The 17,326-nt window shown below is 37.1% G+C and overlaps 1 protein-coding gene across 1 annotated transcript in view; it reads right to left on the reverse strand.

Annotated features, from left to right (window-relative positions):
• LOC131957637 (glutamate receptor 2-like) overlaps positions 1-17,032 on the reverse strand; it is a 36,063-nt gene extending 19,031 nt beyond the window's left edge. Inside the window, exons 1-6 of the mRNA XM_059322371.1 lie at positions 16,873-17,032; positions 11,884-12,063; positions 10,348-10,470; positions 5,975-6,145; positions 4,767-4,963; positions 1,662-1,718 (exon numbers count right to left, since the gene is read on the reverse strand). Of these exons, the coding sequence (XP_059178354.1) occupies positions 1,662-1,718; positions 4,767-4,963; positions 5,975-6,145; positions 10,348-10,470; positions 11,884-12,063; positions 16,873-17,017 (873 nt within the window). The 5' untranslated portion in view covers positions 17,018-17,032. The remainder of the gene's footprint in view (positions 1-1,661; positions 1,719-4,766; positions 4,964-5,974; positions 6,146-10,347; positions 10,471-11,883; positions 12,064-16,872) is intronic.
• Positions 17,033-17,326: the final 294 nt, after the last annotated feature.

Genomic DNA, 17,326 nt, shown 5'->3' on the forward strand with positions numbered 1-17,326 from the left:
GGAGGACAAGATTTATACAGGTGTACAGGTGAGGTGACAAGATTTATACAGGTGGGATGACAAGATTTATACAGGTGAGGTGACAAGATTTATACAGGTGAGATGACAAGATTTATACAGGTGAGATGACAAGATTTCTATAGGTGGGAGGACAAGATTTATACAGGTGAGGTGACAAGATTTATACAGGTGAGGTGACAAGATTTATATAGGTGGGAGGACTGGGGGTAGAAGGTATACAGTTGAGAGGACAAGATTTATACAGGTGAGATGACAAGATTTATACAGGTGGGAGGACAAGATTTATACAGGTGGGAGGACAAGATTTATACAGGTGAGGTGACAAGATTTATACAGGTGAGATGACAAGATTTATACAGGTGGGAGGACAAGATTTATACAGGTGAGGTGACAAGATTTATACAGGTGAGGTGACAAGATTTATATAGGTGGGAGGACTGGGGGTAGAAGGTATACAGTTGAGAGGACAAGATTTATACAGGTGAGATGACAAGATTTATACAGGTGGGAGGACAAGATTTATACAGGTGGGAGGACAAGATTTATACAGGTGAGGTGACAAGATTTATACAGGTGAGGTGACAAGATTTATATAGGTGGGAGGACTGGGGGTAGAAGGTATACAGTTGAGAGGACAAGATTTATACAGGTGAGATGACAAGATTTATACAGGTGGGAGGACTGGGGGTAGAAGGTATACAGGTGAGGTGACAAGATTTATACAGGTGAGATGACAAGATTTATACAGGTTAGGTGACAAGATTTATACAGGTGTACAGGTGAGATGACAAGATTTATACAGGTGAGATTACAAGATTTATACAGGTGTACAGGTGACATGACATAATTTATACAGGTGGGAGGACACGATTTATACAGGTGAGATGACAAGATTTATACAGGTGGGAGGACAAGATTTATACAGGTGAGGTGACAAGATTTATACAAGTGAGATGACAAGATTTATACAGGTGGGAGGACACGATTTATACACGTGAGGTGACAAGATTCATACAAGTGAGATGACAAGATTTATTCAGGTGAGAAGACAAGATTTATACAGGTGAGATGACAAGATTCATACAGGTGTAAGGACTGGGGGAGAGGAGTACAGGTGATATCTCAATTTTTATACAGGGGGTAAAACAAGATTTATACAGCTGGATACAGCTGGTAGGACCGGGGGAGAAGGATAGAGATGACAAAATTTATACAGGTGGAAGGATTGGGACAAAATTTATACACGTGGGAGAATTAGGACAAAATTTATACAGGTGGGAGGATTAGGACAAAATTTATACAGGTGGGAGGATTAGGACAAAATTTATACAGGTGGGAGGATTAAGACAAAATTTATACAGGTGGGAGGATTAGGACAAAATTTATACAGGTGGGAGGATTCGGACAAAATTTATACAGGTTGGAGGATTAAGACAAAATTTATACAGGTGGGAGGATTAGGACAAAATTTATATATATGTAAATTCTAGGGGCGATGTACACATTTGGGATGAAAGATTTATAGAGTTGCTGGGGGGGAGGACATGAAATATTTTTTTTAAAGGACAAAGACAAGACATATACTGGTGAGATACACAAGTAATTTTTGTGACGTACTCAAGACGTGTTTCACAACTTACCGGGTCGACGAAGATGAAGGAGAAATCTTTGTTCTGTAAGATGTCTAGCAGACGAGCCTGGAGATTACACACATACACGTTATGTGGTGTGAAAACATAAACAGCCACATACATACAAGTTATGTTGTGTGAAAACATAAACAGCCACATGCATACAAGTTACGTTATGTGGTGTGAAAACATAAACAGCCACATACATACAAGTTATGTTGTGTGAAAACATAAACAGCCACATACATACAAGTTACGTTACGTTATGTGGTGTGAAAACATAAACAGCCACACACATACAAGTTACGTTATGTTGTGTGAAAACATAAACAGCCACACACATACCAGTTACGTTATGTGGTGTTAAAACACAAACAGCCACACACATACAAGTTACATTATGTGGTGTGAAAACATAAACAGCAACACACATACAAGTTACATTATGTGGTGTGAAAACAAACAGCCACACACATACAAGTTACATTATGTGGTGTTAAAACATAAACAGCCACACACATACAAGTTACGTTATGTGGTGTGAAAACATAAACAGCCACACACATACAAGTTACGTTATGTAGTGTGAAAACACAAACAGCCACACACATACAAGTTACATTATGTGGTGTGAAAACATAAACAGCAACACACATACAAGTTACATTATGTGGTGTGAAAACATAAACAGCCACACACATACAAGTTACATTATGTGGTGTTAAAACATAAACAGCCACACACATACAAGTTACGTTATGTGGTGTGAAAACATAAACAGCCACACACATACAAGTTACGTTATGTAGTGTGAAAACATAAACAGCCACACACATACAAGTTACGTGATGTTGTGTGAAAACATAAACAGCCACGCATACAGGTTATCTAATATAGTGTTGAAAAAATATAAACAGCTGCATACATGAAGATTAATTTTAATGTGGTTCTCTGCTAACATAAACAGCAACATACACACACATTGATTGAATGTGGTGTTTGAACAATATTTACAGCTATACAAATACGTATCTGTTTTTGTGGTGTTAGGTCTGCGTAAACTACCACTTACAAACACTTTCAGTTGAAAATAATAACACTTATAAATGTACGTTAACGAGAACACAATCATGCATGCTCTTTTATCATTTATGCAATTAGCTAATAATGTAAGTATGAAAGTTTTCATATTATTTCTTTAACAAACAGAATGGTTGTGAAAATAAAAGTAAAATATGTTTATAACTGTAAAGTCAATTAAAAACAATTAATATAAGTGTTTTTAATGTTTGCATTCATAACTGTAATCAGTAGGTAAATAATATCAACTATAAAGTACGTAAAAATGAACTAATTAACTGACTAGTGATTCAGGTACACAAAATACCTGAGCTTATTTATACAACTAAGATATAAAGGTTGTATATTTTCTTATTCCACCAAATACCTCAGCTTATTTATACAACTAAGATATCAAGGCAATCTGCCTTCCTAGTCCATCAAATGACATTAGCTTAGACAACATAAAGGCTGTACATTGTTGTTGTATATCTCTTTGATCACGTGTGAACTCACATCATTGTTTCAACAACCTGGAGAAAATGCAGGCTACTGCGCATGTCAGCATACCGTAAACAACGTTATCCAAGCTAAGGTCAAGGCTAGATGAACTAGACCTGTACTACTATTGTAATAAAGGGGGTGGTCCATATATGACGACTCGCCAGGTAGCCGGTTTAATCATTATATATATATATATATATATATATATATATATATATATATATATATATATATATATATATATATATATATATATATATATATATATATATATATATATATATATATATATATATATATATATATATATATAAATATATATAAATATATATATATATATATATATATATATATATATATATATATATATATATATATATATATATATATATATATATATATATATATATGTATATATGTATGTATATGTATATAAACATGTATATATAAATATTTAAACATATATTTATGTATATATATATATATATTTATTTATTTATATACATATATAAAATACATATATACATAATCAGTGTGTGCATGTATGTGTGTATATATAACTTATATGATAATAGGTCAGACCAATATTTTCCATTCCTTCTAAAGACGTTACATGTTCCATTCCCCATGCCTTCTCCTTAATTTGAACAAAATGTTTCCTCTGTGGTTTAAGGAAACAAAGCTTACAGAACTATACATACCTCAAGCAACCACCCCCACCTTCACCCGTTCCCAACAAACGCCAGAACCCCCCCCCCCCCCCCCACACGTTATTAATGGAAGCCTAAAATCATTCAAGCATTCCCTAATTATATTAATTCAAGCTGTGCATTACGTATTACATCCAGCAAAGTTTCTGTAGTAAATTATCTATACAAGAGGAATTTTACGTGAAGACATAAAAATATTGTGTGACGTCAGAGACTTGGATAGACAAAAATCGTTCAGCAGATGGAGATGGTAAAGTGATTAGAAGAAAGGGAGAGAGAAAGATATACATATATATATATATATATATAGAGAGAGAGAGGGATATAGAGTAAGAGAGAAATGGGGTAAAACGATATTTAGAGGGAAGGAACGAAAGATATATTTATATATATATATATATATATATATATAGAGAGAGAGAGAAAGACATATATATATATATATATATATATATATATATATATATATATATATATATATATATGTAAGTGTGCTGAGATAAAATTAGAAAGAGTGATGGAAACAGAAAGGCCATTGGCGTGGCTATGTGGGGAGTCACCAGGTGCGGTCCGCACCCCCGCCCCGCCCTCGCTAAGCCTCTGAGAAAGGCAAATTATGTGACAGAGACAGGGGTTGCGTTAGAAAGTGAGATAGAGAGAGAGCGAAAGAGAGAGAGAGAGAGAGACAGAGAGAGACAGAGATGGGAAATTGAGAATCAGAAAGAAAGAGATTCAGATAAAGAGGGATAAAATGTGTAAGAATGTTGACATAGAGCAAGAAAGAGTAAGCACAAAACGACAAGACTGCAACTGATTCCACTCAAGCGTAACATTTCCTCACCCGATACAGCACGCTCTCGATCAGGTGATCACGGGAGTCACGTGGGCTGCAGACGATGATCCGGGTCTGGCGGGAGAGACGGGCGTTCCTCAGGAGCTCCACCACGGAGGCGTTGTAGTTCCTCCCCCGGGGGTTGACGGTGAAGGGGATGAGGGAGAGGCCACGGTTGAGCATCTGTCCGGCTAGGTTCTGGCATTCTGGGGAGGATTGGGAGGAGGGGTTATTGGGGTGAAGGAAGGTGGGGAGGTGTAGGGAGGAGGGGGTTAGTGGGGTGTAGGGAGGTGGGGAGGTGGGGAGGTTTAGGGAGGAGGGGGTTAGTGGGGTGTAGGGAGGAGGGGAGGTTTAGGGAGGAGGGGGTTAGTGGGGTGTAGGGAGGTGGGGAGGTTTAGGGAGGAGGGGGCTAGTGGGGTGTAGGGAGGTGGGGAGGTGTAGGGAGGTTTAGGGAGGAGGGGGTTAGTGGGGTGTAGGGAGGTGGGGAGGTGTAGGGAGGAGGGCAGGTGGGGAGGTTTAGGGAGGAGGGGGTTAGTGGGGTGTAGGGAGGTGGGGACGTGTAGGGAGGAGGGGGTTAGTGGGGTGTAGGGAGGTGGGGACGTGTAGGGAGGAGGGGGTTAGTGGGGTGTAGGGAGGAGGCTGGGGTCATATTGTAATGGAGGAAGCGGAATGGGAGGCTGCGTAGGACTTACTTGATAGGAAGAGTAGTCTGGTGTAAGGTGGTAGATGACGTAACGAATTATAACGGTCGAGGATTAATTTGAGAGGTTGTGTGTTACTACTTGGAGGGGGTGTGGTCTAGAATGGAGGGTGATGTCGTGAAGTTAAATAGGATGGCGTGACCGTATTGCGGTTGAATGCTAATCCAAAAGTCTCGAGTTCGAATCCGGGTTTAAGTCAGTAGAATGCCACTGAATCTACCCAGCTAATGGCGGCTGGACATAGTAGACCACACTATCCCCTCATATACCAATTTCACAGAAACAGGTAAACTCTACTTCACTTGCCTCATGCACAGTAAAGAGTTGGACGTCATTAATGAAGCAAGTAAAAATAAGATAGGTGCAGCAAAGACATTGAATTACATACATACTCGTTTTCTAAATTAGCGTTTATCTTTTAATTGTAGGTGTTAATATAGAGTGGCACTTGTTGACAGAGGTATTTTCCTGTAAAAAAAAACAAGGTCAAGGTTAGGCCATTTGGGTCAAGGTTACCTTGATTGTCTGCGGCACTCTCCGGCATAACCATGATGGCGCTCATCCACTTCCGGTGCAAAAAGAAATCCACCACAGCTAGGTTCATGGCCTGGGCCGGGGGTCGAATCTCCACCACAGTCTTCCACTTGATTCTGTCCTGGACACGGCTCATGTCAATCCACTCAAAACCTGGGACAAATGTATGGGAACATGTCAGTGTTGGGGACAAATATATGGGAACATGCCTGAGACAAATGAATGGGAACATGCCTGAGACAAATGTATGGGAACATGTCTATGTTGAGGACAAATGTATGGGAACATGTCTGAGACAAATGTATGGGAACATGTCTGAGACAAATGTATGGGAACATGTCAGTGTTGGGGACAAATATATGGGAACATGCCGGAGACAAATGAATGGGAACATGCCTGAGACAAATGTATGGGAACATGTCTGAGACAAATGTATGGGAACATGTCTGAGACAAATGTATGGGAACATGTCTGAGACAAATGTATGGGAACATGTCTGAGACAAATGTATGGGAACATGTCAATGTTGGGGACAAATGTATGGGAACATGTCTGAGACAAATGAATGGGAACATGTCAGTGTTGGGGACAAATATATGGGAACATGCCGGAGACAAATGAATGGGAACATGCCTGAGACAAATGTATGGGAACATGTCTGAGACAAATGTATGGGAACATGTCTGAGACAAATGTATGGGAACATGTCTGAGACAAATGTATGGGAACATGTCTGAGACAAATGTATGGGAACATGTCAATGTTGGGGACAAATGTATGGGAACATGTCAATGTTGGGGACAAATGTATGGGAACATGTCTGAGACAAATGTATGGGAACATGTATGAGACAAATGTATGGGAACATGTCAATGTTGGGGACAAATGTATGGGAACATGTCTGAGACAAATGTATGGGAACATGTCTGAGACAAATGTATGGGAACATGTCAGTGTTGGGGGACAAATGTATGGAACATGTCAGTGTTGGGGACGAATGTATGGAACATGTCTGAGATAAATGTATGGGAACATTTCTGAGACAAATGTATAGAACATGTCAATGTTGGGGACAAATGTATGGGAACATTTCAGTGTTGGGGACAAATGTCTGGAAACATGCCAGTATTGGGGACAAATGTATGGGAACATCTCAATGTGTGGGACAAATGTTTGGAAACATATTAATATTGGGGACAAATGTATGGGAACATGCCTGAGACAAATGTATGGGAATACGTCAATTTTGGGGATAAATGTGTGCGAACATGTCTGAGACAAATGTTTGGAAACATATTAACGTTGAGGACAAATCTATGGGAACATGTCAGTGTTGGGGGCCAAAGGTATGGGAACATGTCTGTGACAAATGTATGTGAATTTGTTAATGTTTGGGACGAATGTATGGGAACATGTAAATCTATGGGAAAATGTCTGAGACAAATGTATAGAAACATGCCAATATTGGGGACAAATGTAGGGAAACATGTCTGAGACAAATGTATGAAAACATGTGTGAGACAAATGTATGTTAACATGTCTGAGACACATGTAAGGGAACATGTCAATATTGGGGACAAATGTCTTGGAACAAGTCAATCTGTGGGACAAATGTATGTGAATATGTCAATGTTAGGGACACATGTATGGGAAAATGTCAATCTATGGGACAAATGTATGTGAATTTGTTAATGTTTGGGACAAATGTATGGGAACATGTAAATCTATGAGACAAATGTATGGAAACATGTCAATATCGGGAACAAATATCTGGGACAATTGTATAACGTCTATACTTTTATAAAACTAGTAAATAAAAAAAAAATCGTGTTAGATTTTTGTCTATGGCTTTATGAAGTAGACACACATAGGTGTTGGAAGTTGTGGGATTTTAAAGAAAAATAAACCTGTGGCATTGACTTAAGCCTGTATTTCTAATATCAACATAAGACATTTTTCTTTATTTCAACTCCCCCCCCCCCCCCTCAAGTGTTCCTATCTCTACCTGTAAATAAAGACTCTAGCTCCGCCCCCCCCCTACAAATAAAACTTGTTATGACGTCATTTCACGCCAACTTGCTGTCTGTCTGCTTCACTTGGAAATGGAAGGTCAATGTGACCCTCACTCTTTAAGTTAGTCGTTTCTCTAACGCCTCTTCCCTCGCATCTATCTCTTTATATATATATTTATATATATATATATATATATATATATATATATATATATATATATATATATATATATATAAACATATAGTGGTATATATCTATATAGATTGCATATTATATACACACATATATATAAACACACACACACACACACACACATATATATATATATATATATATATATATATATATATATATATATATATATATATATATATATATATATATATATATACATGTATATACACTTACATAAACACATTTTTATACACACAAACATATACTTGTGTGTTTATATATATATATATATATATATATATATATATATATATATATATATATATATATATATATATATATATATATATATATATATACATACATACATATAGGCACGTGCCAATATACAATACATGAGTAGCGGTCTTTCCTGAAGAACGTCAAATCCTAGGGGTAGGGTTTTGTTGGACCTAGGTGCGGGAGGCAGGTGAATGGTCTACAAAATGTGATGTCATCCTTTAGCATTAAATCTAAATTTTAAATTGTGCTTTTTTTGTCACGGTTTGTATCACGAATATATCAATATCCATAACGCTAATCAAACTTTAAATTTAGAAAGGTAATCGCTGCTTTTAAAAAAAAAAATTAGTAATCTGTTTAATGTGCCGTCAGTTTAATGGGGAGGGAGGGGGGGTCTGACTTTTTGTGACGAAAAGCAGAAATTTGTGTGTAGTGGGGGGGGGGGGCAGATAAAGGTCGATGATGTTAAAAATCGTTGAACAGCTTGATGTTTTATAATGATAACCCATCTAAGACAGGTAAGGTATTCAAGAAATGCTTTGCTCAGTGGTGAGAGTTACCTCCCTCTCTGCAACAGGAATCTCCCGATGAAAGCAGAATGATAACATTAATAAAGTTATGCTCTAATCACTGGATGGTTTTTTTTTTACATCATGGTTTACTTCAGAAACGGAGAGGCTCGTCTTTGATAAATTGGTTTTTAACAAACAACAAAGTTCACGTTAAATTTAACTGCATTTTTTCCCTGATTTATATCAATTAAGCTTTTCCACAGATTTAATTAATTAGGTTAATTAGAACGTTGATTGAAAGAATAAAAAGATATTTAATTGAAATAAAATTGGCAATTATTTAAAAACCAAATAGAGCTAAAAACTATGCAGGTTACTTGGTACAGATTTGCTTAAACTCTTTGATAAATTAGTTATGGCATCTTTAATCTTGCGTAGGTTTTTGTAAAGCAGGTTATAGAGAGTATACTACACATTTTGCTCTTGTATGCAAAAATTTGTGATCAACATTCAATCATGAGGTAAAAATAAGTGTAATTACAGACCAAAATATTTTTAGTTTTTGATTATAATTAGTTTTAAAATGAATTTATATAGAAATTATATCCTTTTAACAGTGTCCGCTCATCGGAAATTTTAGTCGCTCCCCCCCCCCTCACGAAAATTTCAGGTCCCCCCCCCCCCCCCCCCCAAGGAGAAAAAAGTCTCGAAGAAACACTGCTAACTGCTAATACTATACCCAATAGAATAGGCTAGCTACTACTACTATCCCTGTAGCAATTCAAGCTAGCTTATACTACTATCTCCGTGGAAAGGCTAGGTACTAATACTATCTTCATAGAATTGCAGGCTACCTTCTTCAACTATCCATGTGGATAGACAGGCTAGCTACTACTACTATCCCTGTCGAAAGACAACTACTCAGAGGCGTAGCGAGGGGGTGGGGGCGGGGGGGTGCGGACCAAACCGGGTGACACAATTTAGTGGGGTGACACCAAGGCAAAAAATAGCAAAATATATAGAGAAAAATAATTTGAGGGGGGGGGGGGGGGTGCAAATCGAAAGTTTAAGGGGGGGGGGGGTGCAAATCGAAAGTGTGAGGGGGGTGCAGATGTAAAGTTTGAGGGGGGGGGGTGCAAATCGAAAAATGAAAGTTTGTCCCCGGGAAGGGTCGCTACGCCTCTGGGGGGGGGGGGGGTGACACCATTAAGTGACACCCGACCTCGCTACGCCACTGCTGCTACTACTATCCCTGTCGAAAGACAACTACTATTACTGTCCTAGTATAGCTACACACTATTACTATTACAAACCATTACTAACTACTCATAAAACCCACAAACTATTTGCCAAAATAAGAGCACCGAGCATTACCTTTATTGGATGTAACCAAATAGGGAATTCCCATTCGCTGCAACATCATAGCCAGGTTCGTGTAGAACGGACCGATGATGATATTAGGAAGGGAGTTATCATCGACGCCATCTTTGTTTAGCTCTGTGAGAAAAAAAAATCATCATGGAGCTGAAACATCCGAGTAAATATTCCCTCATTATTGTCATGGGCGAACGCATTGGCATTCAGGGGAAAAAACTCAAGTCAATATCAATCGTGTTTTGGTTGGGTCTGTAGAGGATTTGAACACAGGAATTATTTGATGCATGATTTGTTTATAGGTGTTGTGACGGGAAAGGGAGGCAAGGCATGGTCGAGAGAACTGCACAGTAGCCTCCCTTGCAGTAACACATAGACAGCGTTACTTTGCTTTAGTTAATTTTGTTTGTTTCGTAAAAACAACTTCAAGGTAAAATAGGCTTCAATAGACTATGTAGTCATAGTAAATTAAAAAAAAAATCTTTAAAAAATATGGCAAGCGATAAAATTATAGTTACATTTTTTTTTTAAAATAAGCCATTTGGAAATCATTGATTACACTCATTTTTATATTTTTGAGTTAATAAAAACAGTTGAAAAGCCGTTTTGAATTATTTTATCAATTAATTTTTTTTTAAACCGAACTCAGCCTCGCCTTGAAGTCAACAGGAATGGCCAGGGAGAGTAAAACAATGAAAGTCACAACAATTGTTTTACACGATAAAAAACACAACAATGGTGAATAGCCTAGTTTTGTTTTTATATTAAATAATATAACATCCCACTTCACCACAACACCCTGACTCTATTGATCCAAATTAAAAATAAAAGTGTTCGCTAAATTACTATTATATTCCTAGTAATATAATTACTAGTAATTATTTGTTTGAATATTTCTAATCTTAATAAAACCGGAAATAATTTTGTACTTATTTCACACATGTCATAAAATATTCACTTTTGGTTGAAAAATATGCTTTCTGGCAACAATCATTAGGAACCATCTTTTCAAACCTATTGACAATTTCACTCCTTGATTTAACGAATGATCTCAAAAATCACCTATACCCCAATGTCCCAAAACGCCACTCACATTCCAATATCCCCAAATTCCAAAACGCCACACATCCCAAAATCCCAAAATCCCAAAACGCCACACATCCCAATATCCCAAAACGCCACAAATCCCAATATCCCCAATATCTCCAAATCCCAAAACGCCTCACATCCCAATATCCCCTAATCCCAAACGCCACACACATCCGAATATCCCAAAATCCCAAACGCCACCCATCCCAATATCCCCAAATCCCAAAACTCCACACATATCCCAATATCCCCAAATCTCAAAAGGCCACACTCTCCAATATCCCAAAATCTCAAAACGCCATACATCCTAATATCCCAAAATCCTAAAATCCTAAATGCCACAAATCCCAATATCCCCAAATCCCAAAACACCACACATCCCAATATCCCAAAATCCCAAAACGCCACACATCCCAATATCCCAATATCCGATATATCCTAACTCACGTGTAAAGATCCCGTGTTCTATGCCCGTCCAGCCTTTAGTGGATATGTTGAGCACCCCGTTGACAGCGAAGAAGACGTACTGAGTGTTCTGGAAACATCTATCCACCAGACTCTCGCGCGTCATCTCCGCCTGGAGAGATGCCTGATCCTCGAACTCGCTAGTAGTGGCACTCAGTTGACCTGTGGGGGAGATGAGAATTTTTTTAGTGTGGTTTTATGTGGGGGGGGGGGGCACTCAGTTGGCCTGTGGGGGAGATGTGAATTTTTTTTAGTGTGGTTTTATGTGGGGGGGGGGGGGCACTCAGTTGGCCTGTGGGGGAGATGTGAATTTTTTAGTGTGGTTTTATGTGGGGAACGGGTGGGGGGAGGGAACTCAGTTGACCTGGAGGGGAGATGTGAATTTTTTAGTGTGGTTTTATGTGGGGGGCACTCATAAGACATGTGAGGGAGAGGTGAATTTTTTAGTGTGGTTTTATGTGGGGGGGGGGTGGGGGGGCACTCAGTTGACCTGTGGGGGAGATGTGAATTTTTCAGTGTGGTTTTATGTGGGGGGGGGGCAGTCATAAGACTTGTGAGGGAGAGGTGATTTGTTTAGTGTGGTTTTATGTGGGGGGTGGGCACTCAACAGACCTGTGGGGGAGAGTTGAATTTTTAGTGTGGTTTTATGGGGGGGGGGCACTCAGCAGACCTGGATGGGGGAGAGGTGAATTATTAGTGTGGTTATATAACCTGTGGGGAGATGTGATTTTCTTTAGGATATTTTCATGGGGGGGGGAGGGGCACCAAACAGACCTGTGGAAGAAATGTGATATTGTAGTGTGTTTTCATGAGGCGCACTCAGCACATGTTTGGAAATATGTGATTTTACTTTTGTTCGTCTGTTATGTGGCTACACCATTTCTAATAATAAAAACTAAAAAAACATTAACATTAGAATAAACGTTACATTCACAGTGACATTATTTGTAAAGTAACATTTTAGTTCAGCCTCAGTGGCTTGTCACATGTTTGGTATACATTAAGTTCGTTTCAACTACATTGATATATTTTCGGGCAAATAAAATACATCGCTTACATACTCTTTCGCCTACACTCATTACACCCAAATAAACACCTTCTAACACACGCTCTCGCCCTAAAACCTTACACCTAAATACACACCTTCTAACACACCTTCTCGCCTACACACCTTACACCTAAATACACACCAACTAACCCACACACCTACACCCACACATTCTGATTCACCTAGATATTTTATATCTCTCTCTAATGCAAGATTTTTAAATAACATGAGTAAAAAAAAACGTGCTGTCTGATTAATATCTCTACTGTCATTTCACGCTAACAAGTTGTCTAGACTTCCATGCCCAACGATTCTGGTGTTCCAAAATTTACTGCATTAAAAAGTTTGATTTGCTTTAAGTGTTTTTATTTTAAGCTTGTACTGAGTGTTAATATAGGTTGTCGTCTGTATGTTTGTTTGTTTGTGTGTGGGTTTGTAATCATGTTGTAGTTCAAATATGACCGATGTCCAATACTTAAATTGTAAAAAACTCAACGCAGTGGGATGATGTGGATCTAGTGGTAGAGCACTAGACTGCTAACCCGAACGATTCAGTATATATATATATATCTATATATATATATATATATATATATATATATATATATATATATATATATATATATATATATATCTGTGGCGGAACTAGAAAAAAGAGCTCACATAATTAACCATTTAAAAAAGGGAAATAAGTCATGGAAGTGTTTTGAACGTTTGCCTATATTCACACTACAGCTAAGGCAAATATTTTTTTACGCAACAGCATGTGTTAGCTACTGTATAACATCACTACTGTTGTGGATGTGTTTGTTATTTACAAAAGCTATTACCGTCAAATAAAAAAATGCAAGAAATTTTTTTTTAACTATAAAAAATGTAATATGGTCGGCTATGGGCCCCTAAATGGAGTGGGCCGCCCTGCATTGTAGTCTGGCGGCACTGTAGTTCCACCCCTGATATACATATATATATATATATATATATATATATATATATATATATATATATATATATATATATATATATATATATGTCCTTTTACCGGCACAAAAGATGGTAATTTAAAAAAAAATACAACCTAGCACATGGTAGCCTTGATTGTACAGTTTATACTCAATTGAGCAATTAATTATAAGAAAGTACACACATTTTTTTCCCTTCAAGTACAGCACCAATTAATTACGTACAAATATTTGGGGACATAAAAAAATTTAAATAAAACAAAACTCTGAAACCACCGACTGACGTCACGGCTTTGTTTACTAAACTAGAAACCTCGGACAGAATGGAACGCGAAAATGTATGTGTGCTGGGCTAAAAATAGAATTTGGAACAGGGCTGGTGTGATGTGTGAAAGATAGTAAAGGGAGGTAATTACGATTTTTTTAAGTTCAAGGGGAGGTAATTACAAATTTAAAGGGAAACAATTCGTTTTATTGGCTGGGGGGGGGGGGGGGGTGAGAAACATAGGTGAGCTGATGAGCGTTAATGTTCGCACGTGCATGCGCGATAATAATTTTTGTGTGTTTAAAAGATATAAAACAAAAACAAAAAATTAGTCGGGAGTTTTCAAACACTGAAGAGATGATATATAGTGTGTGACAGGTAGACGAAATAGTAGGTTGAGTGTGAGTAATTGTGGGTCGGAGTTTAGGATAAATGATAAGTGATGGATAATAGAAAGTGATGGCTAGTTTTAGATGTTAATTGTAAGTAATTGTGGGTTTAGTTTAGGATAAATGATAACTTTGGATAATAGAAAGTGATGGATAGTTGACAAGATCACAAGTGTTTTATTGTTTTATGTGTATACAATAGTTATCTATTTTACAAATTTAGAAATAAAGGTTTAACAATTTCTTTTTAAATATCAAGTAAAATTTTAAACTGAACAACAACAAACTCAGCTTAATTAGCCCCCCCCCCCCTTAAAGTTCTGACACAAATATTCATATATTTGTTGGACTGAATTTCATAATTATATATTGATTTGTTTAGAAAAGTGAAAGTATTTGCTCAACCAATTAGATTAGCTTGGGGTTTTAGCCAGAAATGGCGTCATAAACATTGTGGATGGAAGAGAGAGGGGGGGGCGAGCTTTCATTTTTTTGTGAAAAAGTGTGATGAGAGCGGATTAAGGAAAGCCTGTCGTCGTCGTGTTATTTCATCAGTCCATATTTAAAATAAAAAAACTTGTTGACTTATGTCTAACCTATTTTGTCGTTTTTTTAAAAGGGGTTGGGAGTGTGTGAGTGTGTGTGTGTGTAGAGGGGGGGGGGGGTGGTAAATGATATAGAGATATGGCTGTGACGTCATGTAAGAGATCGTCTCTTAAGATGAAAAGACTGTTGTGGGGTTGATGGTAGATGGTACTAAAAAGGGGAGGGGATGAAAAAATGGATGAAAAAATACTTTGACCACCTTTTATTTTTGTACAGTTCCGTCTAGATAATACATCGCTTTCGTATGTTATGCTATTTCAATATCATGATAAAACGTACATTAAATTAAAATTTCTGTCGGGCATGAAGATGCAAGAAAATCGACAAACAAATATACTGTGATTGAAAAATAAAAACATTATATATATATATATATATATATATATATATATATATATATATATATATATATATACAGATGCCAAAGTATGAGCGTGCGAACACAGCGAATCATCAATCCCTCCCACTGATAACTGTTTCAGTGCAATACACCCTTATCACATCTAAATAAAAAAAATATCTGACGAAATTGCAGGTTTTTGCCCCGTGTGAGTGCGTAATTTCTCATCGATTTTTTTTACATCTAGTAATCGTGCTAAATTCCACTGGTGCATTTGGGATTCTCATGTCTAAAACTGCACACCGTACAGAAATATATTTCATTTCATTTACCCAAAGCGTCTGTTAGATAGTTCATGTTTTTATATGACGAATTGTCTTGTGTGTAGCCTATAAAGTTACTATTAACTGTAATCAACCGTAGTCAATAACTGTGGGTAATTAGTACGTAACCCCTCATTTATACATTCTACATGCTAATTAATTAACTATAGAGTAACACCTCATCACATATTTATACGCTGCTTATAGAAATAAAGTTATGTTGTAGATATCCAAAAGAACATCGCGCAACCTCTTCAAGAAAAACATCAAAACCATTCCATATCATGCGACATTACAAAGGGATTATAGAAGCCTATTTATAAACAATGGACCTACACTAGGTCTATTATTAATAGTAAGTTCAAGCTTATAATAAGAGTATTGGCCTTCTTACCACTCGTATGACCCATTGCACTCAGTTGTAAGTTACTTATACTCGTGAAATAATCTTTTTCACTCTTCTATAATCAGAAGCAGTCAAGTATAATATTTTGCTCTAACGTGTATTCATATGTATTCAACTAGCCATTAGTTAACTTTATTCGCAAATAATTTATCACTCTAACCCACCATTAATCCAGTTTATTCTCTTATAACCAACGTTACATAATAATAAATTTTACTCACATTTAATCAATTTTTCTCTCATACAATCAACTTTATTTACCTACAATCAAATTCACTCACCTATAATTTAATTAACTCACATATAGTCAAGTTACGAATAACCAACTCTGCTAATATATTATCAAATTAGCTCACCTATAATCAACTTTACTCACATATAATCAACTTTATTCACCAATAATCAATTTACGAATAATCAATTTTACTCACCTATAATCAATTTTACCAACCTATAATCAATTTTTACTCTCCTATAATCAATTTTACTCACCAATAATCACATTTACTCTGCTACGATCAACTTTACCCACCTATAATCAACTTTACTCACATATAATCCAGTTACGTTACGTATAATCAATTTTACTCTCCTATAATCAACTTTACCCACCTATAATCAAGTTTACCCACCTATAATCAGCTTGTACTTGATCCCGCCCTTCGTCTTACTGCAGCCTTCTGCCGACTGCGCCATCACCCTCCTCCAAGACACCAACAACAACAGCAGCCAGACCACCAGCATATCTCCACACTTGAGTGATCTGCAGTACAGCATGGGGGGTAGACTAGCTCACCTCGGTTCAGATAATCGATTATTTAAAATCACCAATCGATATTGGAATTCAACACGTTATGTTTATACGTCATTAGCAGTTTAGAAGTTAGCTCTTGTAAATAGAAATCACCTTTTGATAATCGAATTCACGAGTTGATAATCACATTCTTAGAGTTCTATTTATTTTATTAGTAACAATATGTGTCATATGATATAGACAAAAGTCATCATTTGGTAATCCAGGACAGGTTTTAATAGAAGTTGAAAAAAACCATCGAGAATATCTGAGAATCAAAGTTTCCTATTGAT

Source organism: Physella acuta, unplaced genomic scaffold (assembly GCF_028476545.2).
Source record: "Physella acuta isolate Inbredline_101_S28 unplaced genomic scaffold, ASM2847654v3 ptg001251l, whole genome shotgun sequence".
Classification (NCBI taxonomy): Eukaryota; Metazoa; Mollusca; class Gastropoda; family Physidae; genus Physella; species Physella acuta.